This window comes from Mastacembelus armatus, chromosome 8 (assembly GCF_900324485.2).
Source record: "Mastacembelus armatus chromosome 8, fMasArm1.2, whole genome shotgun sequence".
In the NCBI taxonomy this organism is placed as follows: domain Eukaryota; kingdom Metazoa; phylum Chordata; class Actinopteri; order Synbranchiformes; family Mastacembelidae; genus Mastacembelus; species Mastacembelus armatus.
In genome coordinates, this window is record NC_046640.1 from 16,063,179 (window position 1) to 16,088,155 (window position 24,977).

The 24,977-nt window shown below is 41.7% G+C and overlaps 2 protein-coding genes across 2 annotated transcripts; one reads left to right on the forward strand and one right to left on the reverse strand.

Annotated features, from left to right (window-relative positions):
- Positions 1-1,133: 1,133 nt before the first annotated feature.
- Positions 1,134-6,638, reverse strand: proza (protein Z, vitamin K-dependent plasma glycoprotein a). The gene is made up of 9 exons (XM_026324072.1): positions 6,501-6,638; positions 4,197-4,341; positions 3,570-3,724; positions 3,409-3,433; positions 3,207-3,320; positions 2,977-3,111; positions 2,776-2,891; positions 2,542-2,659; positions 1,134-2,123 (listed from the first exon to the last, which is right to left on the reverse strand). Exons 2-9 carry the CDS (start codon positions 4,273-4,275, stop codon positions 1,588-1,590), a joined length of 1,278 nt encoding a protein of 425 aa, XP_026179857.1. The 5' UTR covers positions 4,276-4,341; positions 6,501-6,638; the 3' UTR covers positions 1,134-1,587.
- A 6,227-nt stretch (positions 6,639-12,865) lies between these two features.
- On the forward strand, positions 12,866-24,608 carry gpr139 (G protein-coupled receptor 139). Its single transcript, XM_026325588.1, has 2 exons — positions 12,866-13,124; positions 23,055-24,608. Exons 1-2 carry the CDS (start codon positions 12,977-12,979, stop codon positions 24,035-24,037), a joined length of 1,131 nt encoding a protein of 376 aa, XP_026181373.1. The 5' UTR covers positions 12,866-12,976; the 3' UTR covers positions 24,038-24,608.
- The last annotated feature ends 369 nt before the right edge of the window (positions 24,609-24,977 follow it).

A 24,977-nucleotide genomic window follows, 5' to 3' on the forward strand; every position in this document is an offset into this window, starting at 1 on the left:
GAGTACCATGGCAACAGCCAACGTGGGCCCCAGCCTTCATAGCTGTCCTTTTCAAGTGCCCAATGAAAAGTGGCAGGGCAGGTTTTTTGTTGTGTGGCATCCTGAACTTTCTCTTGCCCATTCTTCTGCCTGTCCTTTTCTTGCCCTGCATGACATAGTCCTGGCCTTGTTCACCAGGGACGCTGTGAGAATACTGCAGAGGGCGAGTGTCTGTGGGAAAATGTTGCCAGACAACACAGGGGTATGTGACAGCGAGGGCACCGTAATATCTTCTGCACAGGACAAACAGGATATGTTAGTTTACATAGATTCAAAGATACACTTTGTTGCATCAGAATCTTGAGAACTGCAGATTTGATTTTGACTTCAGTTTTGACTGTATACTCTTTGTTTCATTACTAGTTTTCTTCTCATCTGTATTTTAGCCCTCTAGCAACATAGTATGACAATATGGTTCACTGGGCTACTATTTTAGACTCAGAATAAGTAAACATCTATTTTATGGACTGCCATGAAATGTTTGAACAGACAATCATTCCTGGTCGATGGCTCCTAATAGCCTTGGTGATCCCTTGACTTCTTCTCTCTCTTCTGACATTGTTTTTCTATTGAAATGGTTCAACTGATATTGGATGGATTGAGTACAAGTATTCATTTTCCCCTCAGGATGAATAAAACGTCCCCCAAAGGTTCATCTCAGCACCATCACCTTGTAGTTTGTTAAATTCTGCTTCATGACCATACACCCACACAATAGATGACACTCCCATCAGCCTCAACTGTACTTTATGATAGTGAGCAAATGTTAAATGGTGAACATGTACAGTACCTGCTAAACCTCAGCAAGTTAACATCGCCATTGGGAACTTCTTAGCATTGGTCTTAGTCTTGTTTTTATCTCCCTTTTATAACTTATAGTTTAAATTCTCATTGCTATTAACATTAGTTTAGTTAACTTAATGTATTTTAATTGTGTATCTTGTTAATTCCATGGTGAAGATGCTGGTGATACAGATATAGTAAGCATAGTTAGGGTTAGTGGAAGAGACCTGTTCTCATTATACTGTTTTGCTGTTGTAGATGAGGATCTGTACTTACTTTAAAAAAAAAAAAGAACAATGACAGTACTTACATCAGATTTGGTGTTATGGTTTATTACATTCAGAGAGGTGTGATTACCTGGAATGTTACAAGGTGTATATGTCCAGTACAGTAGTCACCAAAATAAAACATCACTTAAAGGTTATTTAAAGGCATGTCCACGTCACAAAACACATGCTGAATCTCATGCTGCTGTATTTGGGCCTCTGATCAGTTATCCAGTATATGTTTCTCAATTTCCTTTAACAGAGAGCCACCTTGTGGATAAAGGGGGGAGTCCACAGAGAGAGATGGGAAAACAACAACCTAGATGAAACTACATGGTTAAGATAGTTTATCCATTAGGAGATTAAAGCACAGAAAAAGAAAACTAATGAATGGAATGAGCGATAAGTGCACATCAAAAATCCTCATGATTCCCTGTTCACCTGCATTATCATAAATCTATAAACAACTTAACTTTCATGTTCTCAGTAACTGCCAGACCTAACGGGAGCCCATGAGTGGCTGAAGCCAGCCGAGGTAGCGTGACACTTTTTGGAAAATGAAGCCTTTGCTGCAGTCAGCCCCTGATGGCTGGGTCACCACCCCAGTAAGAAAGAACACCTCCCTGTACAGGGTGAGAAGGGGGCTGCCGGAGCTCATAGTGCAATCTGCATTGGCCCGAGGAGCAGTGCAGCCCATTTTATTGGTCATCAGGTTGGGGTGAGTGTCCAGGCACTGAGGCAGCTGGTTGTAAGCCAGATAGTTAAGGGTGAGTGGGTCCTGGAAAGCAGATGCCAGGTTGACTTCTTTCCATCCGGTGACCACAGCGGGGAACTCGCCCTTCATCAGGACGCTCTCAGCAAAGTCTCTCTCTGGCAAACAGGCAGCAACCACATCTTTCTTAAAGAGGATGCGGTCACGGAGCTCTATCACAGCCAGGTCATTTTCAGGACGACCCTCCAGATAACGTGGGTGGATGTGAACTAATTTTACGTACAGCATCTGCTCTCCTTCTTCATAGTTAATGCTGCGCTTGCCTAAGGAGGTACAAGCAAATGACAAGATTGATAATGTTAGTAAAGCTCCTGCATACATACTTGCACATACAGCCGTGATCACTAGATAATTTACTGATCACTGACAAAGAATGACTACTATTTTGATAGTCATACAACTGAATAATGTGCCAATCCATGGTTTAAATGAGCTATTTGATCTAAAAGCCTTCTTAGAAAACTTCCTTTACCCTCTCTTTATTGGTTCATCCCCATCTAGTGGCAAATATCAACTACTTAGGGATGAGTTTCCTCTCTTGAAATCTAAACTTTTCTCAATTGGAAGTAAATCTGTATTGGAAAACGTTTTATTATCATTATGTGTATTATTCATGTCCCCAGTGGGCTCCAGTCCTTTTTTTAAATGCTGCTCAGGCACTTAGAAGAGTTGTCAACTCACCGACAGCCACCTGGAAGTCGCTGTATTTGCTGGCACACTGAGCTGAAGTCAAGACCAGGTTCTCCTTCAGAATGACTCCACTACAGAAACCTGCTGACTCTGAGCTCTTCAGGAGAGCCTGCAAACAACACAATGATCCCACTAGAGACTTACAATAAAAATTGTTTATTGTGATAATTTATGACAAATGCTTAAAGGAATACTTGTACTGCGTCACAGTGTGAGTGTTCCTACCTGCCAGGGACACTCTGTATCAGAACAGGCAACTCCCTTAAAGTCATTTTGGGTGATGCTGGACTGTCTGCTGTTCCACTGACGCAGAGTGTTCAATTTGCCACAGGGGTTTTGTACTGAAATAAGTATGTGAGATGGTTATGATTACTTATTTGTTGTTAGATTATTCTGTCTCTGTCTTAGTCCTGGAAACAGTCATACCTGCAGGCTCACAGATATTCCTGTCTGAAGGTCTGAGCTTCCATCCACGGGCGCAAGAGCACTCGTAGGATGTGTAGCTTGGTTTACAGAACTGGGAGCAACCCTTGTCCTTCTCCAAGGTGCACAAAGTCTGGTCTGCAACAGAGAAGGTAAGGTTTTAGCACTCACACATGAGATACAGTAAATTACCAGTGATGATCAAAGTCAACTTATTGACCTGTCCTCCTCACCATTTTCACAGTGGACCCCCGTGAAACCCGACTTGCAGACGCAGTCATATCCTCCCACACTGTCTGAACACAGGGCTCCATTCTTGCAAGGCCTCTCTGCACATTGGTCTCCATCTAAGCACAGACAGTAAGTCTTTGAGAAGATGTTATGTACTACTAACGACTGTGCAGTGATGGAAAATCATTTTAACATAGCACTTACCAATATAGACAGACCAGAAGATATCCTGGAAGAGAGAATATGCATAAATGATGATGGTTTTCTCTGTTATTTCCAAGGTGCATCCATGAAATACAGCAGTGTTACTAGACGTTTGAGGTAGCAAGTAAATCAGGATGTGACAGTAAAATCCTAAAGCTCACCGTGCGATATGAGTCCTGGAAGAATCTTCTGGCTTCCTCGTAGGTGCACACCTTCTCCATGCATGCCTGCTCCAGGTTTACAGCGCGGTTGCTGCTGTCGACATTCCTCTTCTGGCGGGCAATCACTGAGCTCGCCTGCTGTTTGTCCAGAAAGACTAGAGGAACAGTGAATGTCTCAGCTGGTTTTCACACAACACACTGGTTTGAACCCGTGTGCCTAAACAGATTCAGTGCCAAGCAGACTTTAGCTTCACTAGCACAGTTTTTCTTTTTCACAACTACTACACTTTGTTTGCCTAACTGTGATTTGTTTAAGTTATTTTTTCAAGTAAAAATGCCAAACGATTCATGAAAAGAATAGAAAAATATACAATAGTCATCAAGATTTCAAATAAAATAACTTTTCTCATTAACTGAAGCTAAAGCTCCTGTGTGATAAAGTTAACTCTAAAAACACTAAACACTTCCACTAAATTCTAAAACACTAAAAAACTTTTTTTACTAAGCTGACACATTATATTTAGCATGCTCCCTGACCTTCTTTATTCCTCACTTCTTTTTCGCTCTCTCTACAGTTCACACTACACCATCGTTCCTGAGCTCTGCAGTCTGATCTGGCCCTCTCACCTGTCTGGGGGGTCTGAATTGCTGCCACAGCCCCTGCCAGTAGACACAGCACAGCAGCACATGTAGGTGAGGAGCACATGGTGAAATTGAAGCGTGACCCAGAGCTGAGTTAGGTTGTCAGTACAGCAAGAATCAGAGTGTGTTCCTAGAAATAAGACAAGCTGATTAAAGACATAATTCACAGGTTGATCTAAAAAGGAAATCAGATGTAGAAGAAGTCATTTTGGTTAATGACTGAAATGTCGAAAACACACTTACTAAAAAACGAATAAAAATCTTTGCTAGCTGTCATAAAAAGGTGGGTCACTACGTGCCTTGAATGTGCTACTATGTGATTAATGGCTCATTGGTTGCTTATGAATTTGAGTCATCCTGATTATTTAGGGAGCTCCATCTGCATTGAGAACATTAATACTATTGTGTTGCATGAGAAGTCGTTTATTTAAAGGACCTCAACATGTCAGCTCTTCTTTTACCACTCTCTTCCCTTTCATTAGACATTGCTGTCATTCATATATAGATAGCTGTAGCTATTTGGTGCACTCTGTGTATTGTGTCCATGTATTATCTGCGGTACTGTATAGTTTTCAGACTGCTACTCAAGATTCATTTAAGTTTAATGACATCCTCTCTAATGACTACATTCATCAGCAGAGACACTGATACTAAAGGGTCTATTGTCTTGATACTATAGATCAGTTTGATGATTTAGTAGATAATGATATAATGAATTAACTAATAAAACACATTTCTGTTATATTTTAATGTCACTTCGAACAGGCCAGGGAAATGTAATGCCATGTTTCCTTTCTATGTGACTTGTTTCTCAAAAGGTGCCCAGAAGGGTTTATAAGCTTTAATTAAAGGTGCTATTACTGGTTAATAAATAGTTTTCTAGTGCCGTATAAATTGGTTGTACACTATTAATAAGAATAACTTCAGGGTTGCCAGACTGTGTAGAAATTTTGCCTCCAACATTACACTTTGTTTGCCTTGAAGCACTTTAATTTGTTCAGGGCCTTCTCTCTCTCTCTCTCTCTCTCTCTCCCTCACTTATCATCTGGAAAGAGGCTGCAGGGCTTCTGCACCAAAGTTCATTTATAAGAATCTTGTTAACATTTACAACTGCAGGCTGCTGTAGGTTTATATCCATTTATTTATTTTATTGACTAGCTGTTGATATGCACACAAAACACTTCAAATGTAGTGAGAGCAATGAGGTAAATGAAAAGAAAAGAAGTTTCCATTATGTCGCTTGAATCAAACCTTGTTGTTTCAGTGTTTCTTGATTCAGTTAAATGTTTTGAGAACGACATGTTTGTTTTTGATCAAAATGTTGGAAAAAGATGAACTCATGCTTGAGCTATTTACAGTAGATGTATTCTATCACACAGAAAGTCATCATGTTTGCAGTTATGAAGGTTACTAAGCTGTTATTGAATGATCTTGGGTTTCAGCCATCAGTCACCTGCACTTCTTAATTCTTCTTTTCCTTTCGGCTGCTCCCTTCAGGGGTCGCCACAGGGAATCTGCCTCCATTTAACCCTATACCACTTAATGTTAATAATTAATGGGTTCTGCAATCCATCATGGCTGCAGTTGCAAATGCTAATAAGAAGGCTACAAATGGATTATGGTCCTGAGACCCTGCGGCCCTTTTTGCTCAAACAGCTCATTGGAGGGGTCTCCCTGATGGCTCAAAGGCCTAACCTGAAGTTAGAGCAACCCTTACATTGCTGTTATTAAAGGTCTATAAAACATGAGGAGATGATGTATTCAAACGAATGAATAAATCTATTATTCACATTTTTAAAAACCATTACAAATGGAGTCTTATCTCAAAATGGGCCTAAATCCTGATTAATGTTATGTTTCATGTTTTACTTCATCTTTCCTTAGGATTAATGCAGCAATGTGTTTTGTCAGCAGTGATGGTTACAGCTTGTAAACATATAAAAGCCTATAAACGATCTGGTTCTGCGCTCAGCTCAGCTCAGCTCAGCCCAGCCGTGTTGGGTGTTTTAGGGTACAGGAGAATAGCCTGCTGTCTGTATCGAGTATCCCGTTCAAATACCATTAGCTGATCTGGTGTTACCAAACAAACATGAAGCCAGATCAGCTGTGACGCATCTTCAGTGCTGGCGCAATAAACATGATGCTGCGTTTTTGGGAGCTGCTGCAATGTTACACTTCCAGAAACAGTCAAATATACACAAAACCCTCCCAGTTTTCAGGGCGGGTCGCCACACTGGACCCCCGAATCAACAACAACAATAACAACATTGGTGATGCTTTGGTACCTACCAGTCCGAATAGAATCAAGGCCCAGTCTGGTCCTTAAACACACCGCAGCCTCCTGGATCGGGCCTGTCGATCCAAAATAAAGGATGATGACCACTTCCAATCCTGCCCAGCTACTCGGTGTTTACTGCATGTGGGGAGTGTAATGACAAAGCTGAACCATCAGAGGGAGCTGTAGGACAGACCTGACAGTCAGTGCAGTGCAGCTTGTTAACCTGCAGGACCAGACTCAGGGATTCCCACATTTGTAAATGAGAATTGAATATATGCATCCATCAACAGAATAGATACATATGTAAACATCACAGACAGCAGAGCACAACAAAAACCACACAAGCTTGTTTCCTCATTGGACTTTTCTATCATTTTTGCTTATTCCTGTAAAGTGCTGGATACTTTCACCTCTAAAGTCCTTCTGCTTAAAGCCTGGCTAAGCTCTCACAATTTATGCCCATACTAAGGCTGGGAACTGGGATGAGGGCTCACAAAAAAGATTTAGGGCTGTTAAAATGTAATTTTCCTCAGCAGCGTGATCAAAATCAAGAGGCGCTCTGGTGTGTACACTTGATGCAACGAAAAGCTATCTGCTGTGATCAGTCGGAGAGGCCTAACTGAAAACAAACACACTGTCTAGACAACAGCAAACAGTCATCAACCAAACTGGGACTGTACACAAATCAGCTAAAGCAGAGGAGGAAAAATCAAACTGGACTGTTGAGAAACCGAGACCAGAGATGCTGTGAAGTTTTTAGCAAAGTGAAGAATAAAGAACAGTCTTATATATATACAGCAACATTTTCCTTCAGGGATTAATAAAGTTTATCCCATCTCATCAAAAATAAAAGCTAGAGGACTTGTAAAACATTTAGTTCACTCGGGAGGAGTTCTAGAGTTATTGAATTTTTAATGTCACACTTTATTATTAGCGATTCTTGGTGGTGATGATGAGCACACACATATTATAAGAGCTGCGGAAACTAGGTCATCCAGGTTACGTTTTTCAATACTCAGGTTCCTCCTCAGTGGCCTTATTTCAAAGGGATTGTTTGTGAGAGCAATGTAATTTGCAGACAGGGCCGTGGGGCTTTAGTCTCAGCTGCAGCCGTGTTAAATGTCTCCATTTCCCGAGTCTAATAACAGAGGTATTATGAGAGACTGCTCAGACCAGCTGGTCCCTGGTGCAGGACAGGGGCAGGAGCAGGACTGCCCAGTCCAGGGAGACTTGCCCCAAGAGCTTGCCCCAGCCTGCACAGCTGCAACATGTGTAAATGAATAGGACTGTAGTAATTTCCCTTGTGATTGAGTAGACAGAGCTGAAATCCAGTTGTTATTGAGTACATGCATGTGTTGTTGTATATGTGCATGTATGTCTGCGAGCGAGCTGGTGTGTACAGTAATGTATATATTGGCTTGCAAAAAGCAGTAATGGAAAGCTCCTCCGACCATCCATCTTTTTCTCAGTTATGTTTTATTCAGCAGCCTGTATTGTCTCTCGCTCTCTCTCCCTCACTCTTTCTTCCCACTCCACTCATTATTCTTTGAATGCCGGCTTCGAATTGAAGGGAAAGGAAAGAAAGAGCAGTGCAGCTCTCACGTGTATCCTCCCTGACCCATTCCTCTTCATATTCAGGGTGCCATTTTACAGGCGCATTAAACAAACCGCTCAGCCATCACAGAAGGCATCCATAATTAATGCCACCTGATCCAAGTTTGTGATGGATTTAATAGACTGGAGATGAAATCCCCGGGACTCCCTGCATGTTGAAGTCTCAATTATTCTCCCTGCATCTGTCCTCATCACTTGTTTCTACTCTTTAGTAATATTTGTCAGGCTGTTATTCCATCACTCCAGACTCAAGTGCCTCCACTGACTTTTCATCAGGCACCACTGTCAGGTCAAAATTTTTATTTGTCCAGTTTATCATCAGATATGTGCAAAAGTAATGTCATACCTATCAGCCTTAGGAGTACTTTGTGTTTTGGGAACTGTTAATATAAACTAAGATTGTGAACATAAACACTATAGTGTATCATCAGCATCACTGAGCCAAAGTACAGCCTCACAGAGCTGGTAGCAAAGCTGTGAACTCAAGGCCGTATTTTTGCAGAATGTCTTCCAGGAGAGACTGAATGAAAATATGTTCTGATATCCCCATTTGTAGTTGTAGAGTCTCTCCCCTCTCTAAAAAATGTAAATACTTGCTTCTGTTCTGGTCGGACAACATGTCGAGTGACGTAGTTCTGTATGTGCATATAATCCAACCCTTTGTCTTACAGCCTACATGACTTTTGTCAGTTGTTTTGTGTGACATCCAGATAATCAGTCATTCTCAGATGCAAGGATCACATGCATGGATTAGCTTTGTTCTGCTCAGTACCAAACCATAAATGTCAACATGGCTAACATGCAAATCAAACATTGCTGTGGTGTCTGACATGGTGACACGTGCTTGGTTGTGCACGTTTATGCATGTCTGCATAGCGTTCAGTGAGGAGCTGACCCTGTGAGGCCTCTAGTCAATGTGTGTAATGATGATGTAATGAGTTAATAATACACACACAGGCACTAATGACCTGCGCAGCCCTTTATCACTGACCTCACATGCATGTATCATTACAGGAAGTAATGAGGTCATGTGGAGGTTTGACCACACTACGTAACTAACAACATATAACAACTTGGCCTGGTTTGGTTTTGAAGAGCAATGCCACATTATAGCTACAAATCAAAAATACCCTCACACATGTACAGTATCTGTTGCCCTATATTGAATTCAACTGCAACCAACAACCCACACGCAACACAATCATGCCTATATCAAAGCGCCAGAAGATTGTGTGTAATTGAGTTTGTGTGACAAGGACCAATGATGATGTTGTATTAAGTACTGGAGAGCAGGCAGGCACTACCCCTGTGGGGGTCTTTCACAGCCAGGCTAGCTACACTTGAAGAATCACCCACCTCTGTCCCACATTTCTTTGTGATCAATTCACGTCAGCTGGCCATATTTTATTTAACACTTAATCGTGGTGCTCCCCTCCCTGCATCCCCTGCAGCTCATTTGTTCACATGGAGAAGAAAAGAATTAAGAGCATGTAACTCCTCTGCACTTTTCCCCCTACCCTCACTCCTTCTCACTTTTCCTCGTCTTTCCTGCATCTCATTCAAGTAGCATTCAGCAAAAACAGGTCAACTGTTACTGGGCAGACTTATAATTCATTTTTTTCCCAGTGCCTTCCATTTCATGAGTAGAGGAGGCTCCAGATGCAATAATTGAAGTTTCAAGAAGCTTTTAATATGGTCCCTAGTTTGTGATCTGTTGCTTTCCACAAGCTCAGTGAGAAAAACCTTGCTCAAAAACCTATTTCTCTCTTTCTTTGAGTAAAAATCTTTAATCTCCTTTGCCCTCAGGCCCTTGTCACAGCCACATGGGATACCTTTTAAATGATATTCAGTGTCTCACTCAGACAGCAGAGATCAGAGTGCGGCTTTATGTGCTTAGAGGCAGTGTAGGCCCTGATTGTGCTGAAGAGGCACAGAGACAGCTGACACTCCTGCTTTCTGTATGTGCAGCAACTCCTAAAATCAGTCCGTAAATCACTGATAGTAATACTAATAAGTACTTTGTATTTTCAGTACTAACTATGTACAGTAAAAACACCACATTCTCGTCTTATTCTAAAGATTTTTTGTGATTGATCTATAATTATTGATGTTCAGGAAATGCATGTGGGTTGAAGAAAGGCTAAGTTTAAGTCATGTCGAAAAGCTGTTGAGTCTCAGGTCTGAGGCGATTTCTCATTATCAAATGGCTCCATCTTTCCGTCATGGTCCGTTTTTGGAGAAAGAAGAAAAGAAAAAGGACAGATAAAATAATTTTGTTAGTGGAATGTGAGAGTTGAGGAAAAACACAAACACCTCAGTCCAGTCAGGAGTATGAGGTGTGTGAGCTATAAATAAGCTGTGGCAGCATTTAGTATTCAGATCTTCTACTTTACTCTGCTGCCAGTTTATTAGGTACACCTAGTAGAAACAGTCCTGCAAAAAAAAATGACAATAAGCTTTAGCGATAAGTCAAACACTCACACAGACCTGAATTTGAACTATTAATATTTTCTAACCTGTGATCACAACTGCAGTACTATCAGGAAAGGAAGGCCAAGCATTAAGACCAACTGTCTGCATTGTAGTGTGTGTGAGTGTGTGTTGAAAGCAGTTACTGTGAAGGTGCCGCCAAACTGCAATTTGCTCCAAAACTACTCCCACTAGAGCCCAAATTATTGCACCACTAGATTCCTAACGTGTTGCTGAATGAAGTGTGTGCAGTTTGTGGCGATATGAGGGAAAGTGCCAGCCTGGGTGCAGGTCTGACGGCCAGAGACAGGATCTCAGGAGAGCTGATAAACATTAGAGAGACTGGCCGTCAAGAAAGTTCAGCCTGACAAATCTCCACCTCCTGTGGATTATATGTCTTCATGTATGAGAGGCATGTATGTGTTTGTAGAGTAAAAACTGAACTTTTGACCGCAGTTTACAGACTTTTTATTCTGGTCTGAGAAAATGTCTGGTCTCCAGTCCAGCTGATGACATCACTTGCTGTTAAACTCATAAAAATGCCATAACAACTCTCCCTTTAAACTTAAAATGATCAAAAACTATAAACGTTATCACAACACCAAGTACAAATCTGAAAGTTTGAAGAGTTAAAAAACATTTCACAGTTTGAACAGTCCTTCTAGCTGCATGTATGCCACAGCGTCTTGTGAAGACTGACCTGTTTGAGCAGTCAGAACGTTTCTCCCATAGACTTTAACTGTATAATTCTGATCTATAAAATTTAATATTAAATCACAGGAATATGCAACTAATACCAAATGTAACAGCACCCCATTCCTCAGTAAGCTGAGTGCTCCCAGCACTTCTTCAAATATTAAATATCAATCATTCCTTATATACACTTCATCAAACACCAGGACTTGCTTGTTTTTCTCTTAGATATTTGCAAACTGAATACTGAGTTTTTCAAAATTAGGAAAAGTAATACGCATGTACATTATTTCACATCCTATTAAGTCAAAATGAGCATTTGTCAATATTGTTTTAATTCTGCAGATTGTTAAGAGCAAAATAATGAGCAGATCCCAGAACTACTTTCAAATATTTTGTGTGTATTCCCCAAACATTTTCAGCTACATTGCCTTCATCAGGGTGGAGAAAACAATCTAGTGTAGCTGAAGACGTTTGGGGAATACGCACATTTGTGGGCTTGAATTGGTTGTTCTTATACTCACAACAGTTTCCATTTTCTATGCCAATCAGGAATTCCATTTTGTAGACGAAGCTAAACTCAAAGACAAATTTGAGTGACAGATGAATCAATAAAGAAAATGATTGTCATTGTAACCCTGTTGTCGATGTCAAAGCAAGCGATACACTGGAGTTTGTCTGATGAAGGAATATTTCTGTTTTTTAGTGTCAGCCTTCTGCTCGTTAGCACATTTTAGCTGGAGATTCACACTGTTACACTGCATGGCAAATTAGATTGAACAGCCAGTCCCAACCCCCACTCCAACACACACACACACACACACACACACATGTCCAAACCTGTATTCATACTATTTCTTAGGTTCATCATATGCAAATGAGTTTGTGGATTCAGCTGCTTGTCCAGCCATTTGTGGGTAAATGGTCAAAAGCGTTAACTAAGTTACTGAATAAAGACACCAGGCAATGAAGGGACATACTGACAGATGAGGAGAACATGACAAGGGCAAACACACACTATGATTTTCCACAGTCAGTTTAACACTCCACTTACGTTTTCTCATCTGTCTCATATGTGTCACATTTACCTCATCATCAGTTTTATTGTCGCTTTATGTTTACTGCCCTCAAAAGAGAGCATGTTACCCCTCTTTCTCTCTCTGAGCATCCCTCTGCCTTCCCCCCGCCGCCTGTCGCCTCCACTCTCAGTCTGTCTCTCTCACTTTCTGCTCTCAGTAGTGCCCTTGCTCTTAGTGTACCTTCCTCTCTTTTTCCTTCGTTCCTCCTGCTTTCGTCCTCCTCCTCCCCCTCCTCCTCCCACTGTGCTCTCGACTCGCTCTCATTCTTCCTTGCTCACACACTCAGGCAGCTTCCTCCCCTCTCCACTTATACCTCCACACTCACCTCTTCACGCCTCCCTCTCCGCTCCTCTCGCCTCCTTCCTTTCCATCACCTACTAACACATATCATCTCTTGCATCTTCCCGTCTGTTGCTTCCCCTCTTACTCCACACTCCATCTCTTCCATTATTCCCTTCTTCTTACACACTCAACCTTGCTGTCTTGCACAAATGCACACATACACACACTCATGCTGATTGGCAGCCAAGGACAGCGCACCCTCTCTCCCAGACCGGCTACCAGGCAGTTTGCTCTTGTGGCCAGACTTCTTGACACTGAGCTCAGCTGAGGAAGAGGACGAGGAAGAGGCCATGGAGCACAGTCACATCTTCACTGTTTTATCCCCAAATGGCAGCACCTGGGGCCCGGGGCAGTACCCCTCTGAGATTGCCCAGGGATGCCCTCTCGGACCACTACCTGTCATCTACTACAGCATCCTGCTCTGCCTCGGCCTGCCGGGTAAGAGATGTGTTTTTCTGCATGTGTGTGTGTGTCTAATACCGTGTGTGCTTAATTTGCTCATATCTTTGATTAGCGCCTGCATCGATGTGTTCTAGGGGTTATGCTTTGCATCCTGATTTGCTGTGCACTTGCCTGCAGGTTTCAGTGAGTGTTGTGTCGTGCACAGCTGCTACTGAGTGTCACTCTTTGCACACACACACACACACACACACGTTGATTTGTCATTCTGACCTTGTGGCAGTCACTTGTGCATGTATACATTATATGTATATATTTGTCGTATACTGTTCCCCACTGTTCAGAGTTTGTCCATTTGTTTCTTTAGTTAGAAAGATTCAGGCACCATAGAGAGGAAAACAGCAATCATACCTAAATCTGATTATAGATCCATCGTTTTACACACACTAAGAATGTGTGTGTTATATGGCTCCTTTTGATGTCCTGAATTAATGATGTTTTCTTGTTGTGTCTGTACCACTGACTGTTTGGTCCATTCATAGCCATTGTCAGATCCATTTACTGCCTCTGTCCTACTGTGTGATCTATGAGCTCTGACCTAGACTCCTGCAGGGAAGCAAAGTGGTGGATGTGTGTGTGCACTGTACCTGTCTGTGTGAGTGTGTGTCTTTAAAAATGAGCGACAGACAAAAAACCCTGAGGTCAGAAGAAAGAGGAAAAGTGCTGAGAGCTAATCAGAGATTGGAATTCCCTCTGGACTGACAGATATAAATCCATTCTGTTTTAGCGCTTCACAAGAAAACTGGACTCAGTGTGGTCTAGCAGCATAAATTGATTTGAAAGTGTGATACTGAGAAACTTTGAAGACATTAAACTTCAGGAGTTTTATTGTTTTATTTTGTATTAATCCTCTTAACAACCACTTTTCTTTAGTAATAATTGACAGATAGCTGTTATTCTGGTATCAAACAAAGCTGCAACGCAAAGTGGAAAGCTTTTGGATGCCAAGACTGCAGCTGCTCCACAGATTTGTCTTATTAAAATATAAGTCTCTCTTTCTGATTAAATTTTACATTTCTCCTAGACAGTAATTTAAGAATGACACAAGTAATTCCCTCTGATTTCATTTAAAGTTTGTCTTTAGTATCATGTGACTGTGCTGCTGAGTCGTCTTTGTGTGACTGAGGCTGTTTGTTTAAACACTGAGTAATAACCTGAGAGTGTAATGCAATCTCAGGTAGTTGTCACAATTAATAGCAGAGTTGAGTGCAGCGGGATGATCCAGCAGCAACGAGTTCAACTGATTCAATCTTTATGACACAGCTTGTTCCACTCAGGCTGAATCATGAATGTTTCATGAGAGTGGCATGTGTGCATAGTAGGAGTGGAACCTACAGACCTACATATTTAACGCTCTACATGGATTGGAGGCTGTTACCTTTATTACCAGCCAGTCTTTCACTGGTTGACAGCAACAGGGCATCATGCCTCCATGTTTTTCACAGAGTTTGACCTTTCTGCTGCAGGTACTGTACAGTAGAAAGGGGTCACATGAAGAGTGCAGATTTGAGAGTGAAAGCGAGAGGTGAGACAAGATTACGGCGTGACCTTCGGGAAGTGATGAACCAAAAGCTCTGAACAAAAAAGGGATGAACAGAGAGAGCAGAAGGGAGACAAGGACACCCAGATAAAGAAAAGTGGAGTTAAAGAGAGAAAGAAATCAGAGCAGTAATAGAGAGAGAGATTAATAACAGCAGAGCCAGTGAAGTAGCACCTCTGAGCCCTGAGTGGGGGAGCTACAGACGACAGAGCCGAGACAAATTGTCACATTTTTAATTAATCGCTAACTCGCTCGCTCTCTTTCTCTACTCAACACCACACTGCTTGAGTTAGAACAGACGTGCTGGCACAGCAAACAGCACAATGAAGGAGTGGTTCTTATGCCTCAATTTTTGATATTGAGTGGATTACAAATGTGACATTTGCTCTTTGTACAGTACAGTGTGTCTCAAAGCGCTCATAGCTAAGACACACACTGTGATCTGGGAGCCATCAGCTGATGAGCTGTTTGATGGAACTGGATGTTGAAGTGTAACTGAAATTTGGTCATTTTTCTACACAATCATGGTGTTTAAAGGTGGTGTACCTACACACACACATATATACAGTACATTAAATCCCATCTGCACATTTGTGATTAGTCAATGCAGTCTTTAAACAGCTCATTTCTGATTCCTGAATATCGCCATAAGATGTCTGCATTTGAATCATGTGCCAATGTGATAACATTATTAAAATGTGTGTGCTCCAAGATAATGCAGCAGGGCACAAAACCACTAAGATGATTCAATGATGTTCTATTGTATTCTATTTAATAATTATTCTTTTGTAATATAGTGATCACACTCCCATAAAGACCTTTTTTTTAAAAAAAATTGGAATTACAATTTACAACAAAAATTGTAAAGCTGAATTACATCATTACCACAGCATGTTGTATTCTGTATCATACATGTATATATGTATGAAATTTGTTCTCGAGCAGCAAAGGAGGGAATACAGAGACAGTCAGCCATGTTTTTATCCAAATGTAAAACAAATCTTAACTGAATTTCCAAAAAAATGGCAAAAGATGATTAATATACGTTTTCATTTCATTATGCAAATAGTAGATGTTCGGAGCATCAAGATAAACAGTCGGGTTGTTACTGCAGAAGAAAAGAGCAATGTAATGTAGTGATGTGATTTCAGAATGACAATTCACCATGTTTCTGGTGTCAGTAGTTTTATAGATGTCTCTTTTCTGATTGTAGCCTACAGTGAAAATGACCTTTGGGCTGCAGATGAAATTTTTGCTGCAACACCACAAGTGAGCAGTGGAAAAAAGGCTGGCTGCAAAAGTGAGTGGCAGCAAACTGTCCAGCTTTGTGATGAAAATGTCATGGAAATATGGCATTTATGTTTGTTTTGTGTATTTAACAGTGTCTAAGCTCCATCACAGTTATTAATTAAAACCCAAACCACAGTGTTTGCCAAATCCATGTTATTTTTGTGCCAAATCACACTTGGATTTGTTAGAAACCGTAGGTAGAACTAAATAATTGTCACTCAGGTGTTGTTTAATAGCTTTTTCAGCACCTTCAGCTGGAAGAAACTGCCTTGGGTGTCATCAGATGAAAGTGTGAAGCACTGAATACAGGACAAGTGGTTGTATGGTGAGGAGACATGTGCACAGAGTGAGCACTCGAACATGCTTGTGTTCACGTACTGCGCAGCGCCCCCTCTCCTTATTCCTTGAAGCATCTCTCAGTTTGTACAGCGCATGTGCAAGTTGGTAAGCACCTCCTTCTACTCCCACTTATCTACCCACTCAAGGGGGAAAGGTCAGGGATGTTCAGCGCTAACAACCCCATGTTCCATGTCACAGTGTGGGCCAGGTGTCATCCACTAAATAATGAAGAGATGAGACCTATCAGTTTTGAGTTTGGACTACTGATCTGTCAGTCTGCACTAGTGACATGTGGTGGCTATGGAGGCTTGTTAATAGATGCAATGCTATCACACTACACGATGAATTTGAGATTAGGGCGTGTAAAGTGGTCCCAAGGGAAGTGATGCAAATCAGACAAAGTGGAGAAAAGATAGAGACTAGCCAGTATATCAGATGGCAGAAGGATGAAACATAGAGCTCTGGTTTGTCTCCAGTCTGCAGTTTGAGATATGAGAGGAAGGGGGGAGAGAGAGACTCGGAGAGCTTGTCAGCTTGTCAGTGGGGGAGATGAAGCCCAAGAGGGGTCAGGAGGACAGAGGAAGCAAAGCAAGACAATTTTATTTGTATAGCACATTTACACACAAAAACTCAACTCCAAGTGCTTTACATAATAGAGAAAGCATAATAAAAAAATGAATAAAAAGCATTAAAATGCAAATGAAATGAACAGAAGTTTAAAAAAAAGCAGTATTTAGTTTAGCTTTAATAAAGGGACAAATCCAAGTTTCAAGGGGAGCTGTTTCCAGCTGTGAGCAGCATAATGGATAAAAGCCATTTTACTGTGCTTCATTTTAAGAGAGGAGCGAGGCATTATTTGAGGCAATAAATCGGAGAAGCTGTTGATCCCATGACAGAGCTGACTTGACCAGCTGACAACGAAACCCTGTTACTGCTGCTAAAACCCCAAACCCGGAACATTGTCGGACATTTTTTGTACAACCTTAATACTAATATCTCAATTTGAGGATAATTATAGTGTTGCGATATGGACATTGTTGAAGGCTACTATTTCTTCTCTTCTACTCACTTACCCATCATTGCTTCTCTTCTCTGCATCTAATTTCCCAGTATTTTTCTACTTAATCATTCAAACACTAACCTTCATGTTTAATAATTTTTAAGAGCTGCAAACTCATAAAAGATCTAAAGAGGATTCAAGGGTATATTATAATTGTTTGCAATCTTTACAAGCCCTCTTATCATGACAGGCTGAGTTGCAATCCACAATGTCATCACAGGCAGTAGAGTTAGCCTTGTAATGTTAGGCGTGTCCAACAAACTTCGACTCACTGTGGTGTGTCTGTAAAATGTATGGCTGCAGAGCACTGCAGCAGCATCACTATCATTAACAGCAACCAGGCCTCTTAATATGCCCATTAAACTTGAATATCCTCTTTCAATATGTATCTTTCTCATTTTCACTCTTGATTAGTTTTCTTTATTGCATATTTTTATTGTGAGCTTCTCAAACCTTTTCCCATTAACTCTAGATGAGGGCTGGAGTGAATCCCAGCCGGCACTAGGAGAGAGGCAGGGTGCACCTTGGAAAGAATGCCAGTCCATCACACAACACATAGAGGCAAACACTCACATTCACACCTGCAGGCAATTTAGAGTCACAATTAACTTAACCCCATGTCCAGATTTGAACCTGTAACCTTTTTGCAGTGAGATCACATTGTTAACCACTGCCCCACCATGCCACCCCATATGAAGTAGTTTTATGGATATCCCTTGTGTTTGTGTTTTATTTTCAATACAACTTAACAATGATAAAAGGAATTTTGCTTCATGACAACATCAGAGTTTGACTCTTCATTTTAAACAGAATTGAAACTTCAAAACATGTCAGAAAAATCCTACTTTTATCTTAAATGTATGCTTTTTGTGTCTTTGTAGGGGGGCTGTGCTCCTGGCTTTTGTTCAGGGGAATTAAGGAATTGTCCTGCTTTATGTCCGGTCTGACACTTAGAGAAGACAAAAGGGAAATGGATGTCATCAGGAACAAAGTGCCTGTGACCTTTGAAGCAAGCTTTGATACCCACCCCCCCTCTCTCGCCTCTTTTCCTTTCCTCCCACTGCCTTGCCGCTCTCCTCTATTCCACTTCCCTTTCTGTATTTCCATCTAATCCTCCCCTCCATTCCTTCTCAATCACCTGCTCTTTTTTAATTCTCTATGACCTTCTTCAGACAACCCTCCATAGAGCTCCTCACCCCTCACTTCTTCTCTCAATGAGTCTTTTTAGCCTCTGGATAAGTCCTCAAAGCCAAACCTCAGTTTCCTCCAAATGACAAAGAAAATTAAAATAATACAAAAAATCTTTCATTGCAAGTCTTGACTGCTGTGCAGGGAGGTGGCAGCATCTCCTGTTTTGCCATGGGTTAAGCTGTGCAGCATCATTTGTCAGCAGCCCATCTAAACACATCGCTTTAGTGGTGGGATGAGTCAGCCTCGTTACACACCTCAAGGAGCACACTGTGCCTTCTCTTTTCCCGCTAAACAACGTCAATGGCCCTGTCCCTTGTTATGGAGCAGTGGGGGGAGCTGAGACTCAAAGCACTCTCACCCAGCTAGACAGAAGAGGTGACCCATGCAAACACACTCACAAACACAAGTAAATATAGACAGACAGACGCAGCAGCCAAATCTGTCCTACAGGTCATTCTAATTCCCTCTCAGCTGGAGACACATATAATCCCCTGCTAGTAGAAGAACAAAGATGGGGAAACTTTGCATGTCTCTCTGAATGACCATGAGTCCAGGAGATGTTTCTGTATGGATGCCGCTGTGTGTGTCTTCAACCATGCTTCTTTTCTTTGGGCACAAGAGTGCATCTCTCTAACTCATCTGCCACTGTTCCTGCTGAGGTAGACCCTGCATGTGCCACCTCATACCTGCAAAATGCCAAGCAGAATCCATCCGGCTCCAACCTCCCACCCTCAGAGACAATGTAAAGAACAGGAATCAATTGAAATGAATGGGTAACCCAGTGCAAGCTGGCTAGAACTAAATGGAAATGTCAAGCTCGCCACAGATTCCTTTTGTTTGTCTGTAGAAGGCCCCATCTCACTGGGGAGCCCCAACAGAATAGCGCCCAGGCAGTGACAGTCAACGCCTCACTGTTTCCATTTGATGTCCCCCCTCAGAGTGTAGCAGTTCGTAGACAGAGAAAGAGAAAAGGCGAGAGAGTTAATGGGCTGAGGTACAATAGAGAAAACAAAGTCACGGAATAAAGGTGACGTCCATTGTGTAGGATTTGTAACAAATCTCCATCTGGAGAATTTTGAGCAGCTTATAAGTTAGCAGTGAACTGTTTCTCATACACAGGCACTGATGAGATCACTCCTGTTGAATTAACCAGGTGTGAGGCTACAGGTGCTCATAAAATGCACACACTGACAACTGTGAGTGGTGGCTCTATGGGAAATTACACATACTCAGAGACATATGCAAAGACAAAAGACATTGTTGAAATGAGCAGCAGGCCAAAACAAGAAACAATAAAGCAATATAATAATAGAATTAGGCAGCTGAGCAGATGAGCAGCCATTGGCAATGTCTGGAAGTCAGTTAAATAGACAGACCAGACTTTTTAGACTTTTTTCATTCCACATTGACCTTTCAATTACATATGCAGACTTATAAAAGAACGTAAAAGAAGCAGAAATGAGGCTGCAACTAATAATTATTTTTATTATGCATTATTTTTATTTATTTTTCATATTTTTACTTAATCCACCTGTTTACTTGATTTATACTGAAAATGAAACAATGCACTATACCCATCAGAGTCTACAAGACAGTATTCTCAAATAGTTTTTGTTTTGTCTGATCAATAATCCAAAGATATTGAATTGAGTCATACAGGACAGACAAAAGCTGCCAATTATTGTTTTTACTACTTTATTACAGCTGGATTGTCTAAAATGCTAATTCTACTGTATTACAAACAAGACTTGCTAGGACTAATATATAATGGTATTTGTCACATTGATCTATCAATCATAAAGTACAAAATTTTGGAACAATATCAAATCAGCTGATTACAGCCAAACATAACAACCAAAGCCAAAAAAGATATTTTACAAGAACAAACACAGACCTGAGTAATCTGTAGTTGTTACACTGAGGGTGGTTATGAACAGTACAATGCCAATCCCACAGAAACTCTATATTGCTGTGTCCAAGCTTAACCTACATTTTAACATATTCTGGATTATTTTGCTGCGATTGTCCACCAAACTGACAAAACAAATAAGAAGAGACACACAAGAAGTGGATGAGAGTAGCTGAAACCAAAGCATCAATAACTCAGTCCACCAAGATTCAACATGAAACCAATTTAACTTGTCTTATATTGTCTTGTTGGTCTTGTAAGATGCTGTGACATCTCATTTATGGTTATTGATAGATCATATGTTAATGAATTGATGCATCCCTAACAATCTGTCTGTTTGTGAGTGCGCGTGCACGTGCAGACATGTATTAATGTGTGACCGTGTGTCTTGACTTGCACATCATCCAGTCTGGCAAGGACATCTTTAGTCATTATCTGGAGCCGGCTTTGTAATTTGTAATCAGCTGATAGTGGCTGAGGCTGTGAAGTGTGATGTACCAGACTCCAAGCTGCCATATTTAATCCAATCCCAGATCAATTACTGCAGAGAGGGACAGGACCACAAAACACACACGCACACACACACACACTATATAGACAGTGAAGGCTGCTAAGTGCATTTGTATCTTATTGATCTGCAATGCTAATCAATGTCAGTGGTATATTTGTCTGAGGAAACAGATGGCTTCATGCAGCACAAGCAAGTTTTACTGAATGAGGCTAGTAAGCAACAATAAAGAACAGATACTATGACAGATGCATTTAATGTTTGATTGTTGATTTAGATAATTGAAGTAGTACAGCATGAAATAGGAATGTGGGATAAATTGTTTTACACTTCATGGAATGCAGTGAAGATTTTTCCATGCTCACTACTCACAAGCACAATAGTGAAAAGAAATGTCCTTTTCACCAAATGTCCTTTTCACCAAATGTCCTTTACACCAAAAAAAAAAAAAAAAATCCACCACAAAAAATGACATATTTTCATTGTTAATCCAAAACAGGAATGAGGAAAAACCATTTGAGCATTCAAACTTATTCTTAACCTTAGTTTTGACCTTTCGCCGAGCATTCAACTGCATGTTTGTCCTAAAAAACTGCTGTAAATATGCTGTGGCTGTGTAGGTGTAAGTGAAATACTATTCAAGAACTGTAGTTTGTGGAATAGCTTAAACTGCTTGTCGGATGATTGAATTGCTACAGAAATGACTTATTGAACCAAAACAGTACACAGCAATTTATAAAATAAGGACAGAGGAGTTTTCAAAGTTAACAAGGGGGCAATGATTTTATCTTTTTTCAACTGCAGGGTAAACAATAGAAACGTGGCAGTTGCACTGCACCTTAGTACAATGCATTCTGACATCAGATGAGACTCTGTCACCATTAACTGTTCTTTTACAGCACATTTTGTTCTGCAACATAAACAAAAACACTAGGTAAATGCTGTCATCAAACAAGATGCATGCATCAGTATTTGGCACATTATTTAGTCAGAGCTGACAGACTGTCCAATGTATGGGAATAATATGTACATGTTGTGACAGGATGAAATAGGGAGCAGACTGAGCACCAGAGAAAGAAAGACAGTGTAATTGGGTTGTTCACTTCAATGGAAGAACTGCAGTTCCACGTGAGAAGCAGAAAGCTGTCTGATGCAGATGCAGAGGTCATGCATCGGTAAAAGCAGCAGTGGGACAAATTACACCCCTGTTGTCCACGTTCTTTTAAACGATAAACAGCAGGACACATGGTCCCCTCAGTGTTATTTACCGGTCCTGTGCAAGACAGAAATGGAATAAATAAACTTAAGGTGACAAGGGAGGCATTTAATTTGCCAGAATGGAAGAAAAGGTATGACAGTACATGTTGTGGGTAACGGGGTAAAGATTGAAAAATAGAGGCAGACTGGGGGAGATGGGGTGTCCTTGTGCTTTGTTTTAGGAGCTAAATTGCCTTCAGCAGGGTGGCAGGCAGTTGTGAACTCAGCAGATCGCCAAGGCTGTGGTGCTGCACATTGCCCTCGTATTTTTGCTGTGGCTATACTCTTTATTAGAGATAACAATTTGGCCAAAGGCAGAAGCAGGTGCTGCTGGAATTACGCAGCAGGCATAGATGAAGAGGAAAAGGGAAGGGAGAAATAAACAAGGGAAGGATTACTGAGTAGGAGAGCTGGTTGAACAGGGTAAATACTGGCTGGGGATGATAACAGATTTTGCAGTATTTAATAGGCTGAAAATGGAAGTAAACGTGACAGAAGGGTTCACCCAGTAGGCTCTTAAATGTAAGGTGGTGCTGTTAATGGTGCTAATATTTGTGTTTGTGTTTTGCATTGTGCTTGTGTTTGCACTTACATTACCTGTCTTGTCTGCTGCATCTCTATCGTTTTCTTGTTTGCTGCTGGCTGGATGCATGTTGCACCTTTTTAATTACTTGTCCACTAACACTACGTTTCTCTGTTTTCTTCCATGCCCTAACCTGTGCCCATTCCTTTTCCAGTCTCATAATTTCACTATTTCCTCTCTCGATCTACTTTGTATCTTTATGTTCCTTTTTCACCCTGTTTCCTCCTAATAGCTAACATCCTGACGGTGGTCATCCTGTCCCAGCTGGTGCTGCGTCGTCAGAAGTCCTCCTACAACTATCTCCTGGCTCTGGCAGCTGCTGACATCCTAGTCCTACTCCTCATCGTTTTTGTCGACTTCATTTTGGAGGATTTTATTTTGGCCACACCGCTGCCTCCGTCCTTAAACAGTGCTGTGCAGGTGCTGGAATTCTCCTCCATCCACACCTCCATCTGGATCACTGTGCCTCTCACCATTGATCGCTACATTGCTGTTTGCCACCCACTGCGCTACCACACAGTCTCCTATCCAGCCCGCACACGAAGGGTGATATTTGCTGTGTATATTGGGTGCTTGCTCTCTGCAGCTCCATATTACTGGTGGCCTGAGCTGTGGCACAGCCTGCCTGGGCTGGGCAATAGTGGTGTAGGAGGAGAGGGCAAAGGGAGAACCGTGGCCCAGCATGTCCTGGTGTGGGCCCACTGTGCCACTGTCTACCTCCTGCCCTGCACTGTCTTCTTCTCCCTCAATGCTGTCATTGTGCGTAAGCTACGCAGGCGCCGCAGCTGTTTCCGTCTCCGTGGCTACTCTACTGGAAAAACCACCGCCATTCTTCTCGCCATCACTTCAATTTTTGCTGTTTTGTGGGCACCACGCACCCTCATGATTCTCTACCACTTCTACTCCCCTCCTCCAGCCTCGCAAGGTGCCAGCCGCCTACTCCACATGCTCACTGATCTGGCGAACATGCTTGCATTGCTCAACACTGGCGTCAATTTTTTCCTTTACTGTTTCATCAGCAAGCGTTTCCGGGGCATGGCAGCCAACGTGTTGCAAGCACTGGTCCACTGTCGGAAGCAGCCACCGCCATTTTACGCCAGCCACAACTTCTCCATCACAAGCAGCCCCTGGATCTCACCTGCCAACTCCCATTGCATCAAGATGTTAGTGTACCAGTATGACAAAAATGGAAAGCCCATCTGTATTTCTTCTTGAGCCACAAGCCGACATCTCCCCACCTGGTCCTGGGGAAATACAGTTGAGCTTTGTCTTTGTGGAGACCAGCTTTGCCTACATGGGACTCTTTCAGGTTTGAAGATGTCAACGCACCCAAAGAGCACAGAGGTCATAGTTTAGATATCTTTGAGTGATGGTAAAGTGGCACACTAGCAAGGAAGAAACGCAAACAAGAAATGTTGTCAGATAGCAAGGCCCAAAATGTCCAAAGGCCTGCATCAAGCAGATGTTGTTTCCTACTATAAATGAGTGGTAACTGAGTGTGCAACTGCTAAAGAGATAAAACCATTTATCCAAGACTTCTATGAACCATCGTGCTGAAGTATCAACTGATCCTTGGTGAAGCTGGTGACGCTGATTTCTTTACGGACCCTCTCCATTTTCCATTGCAGCCAAAGGCGAAGAGCTTTGAACAGCTGCGTCCATTGCGAGTCATTTCCAGAAAGCAGAGATCCGGTCAGACTCTGGGCACTAAACACCTCACCCCAAGCGGTGATTCACTCAGGCAGAGCCACTGACGGTGTGCCTGCTGACCACACCTCTGACTGTCTCTCAAGTGATATAAAACAACTGTCATTTCCACTTTAATATGCAGAGGAGTCTCAAAGGCATGCTAAATTTAATAGGGCTTTTATAAAATGAATAGCCCTCCTTGACTTTCCTCACGTGTGTGCTGAGTTCATCCTAGCAGTGCAGGTCACCTATACTGTATGTCGGCACTCGCTATGGACGAACCGATCCCACATTCTAGCTCATGGATCGTCTTAGGATGAGTAGACACTCTGTTTATTGTTGGCTAAATATTTATTAATAGTAGACTTGACTGTTATTGTAGCTTCACAGACATACAAGACAAAAAATATGACTCCAAGGTGTCATTAATCTAATAATCTAATTTCCAATATTAGAAAGAGGAAAT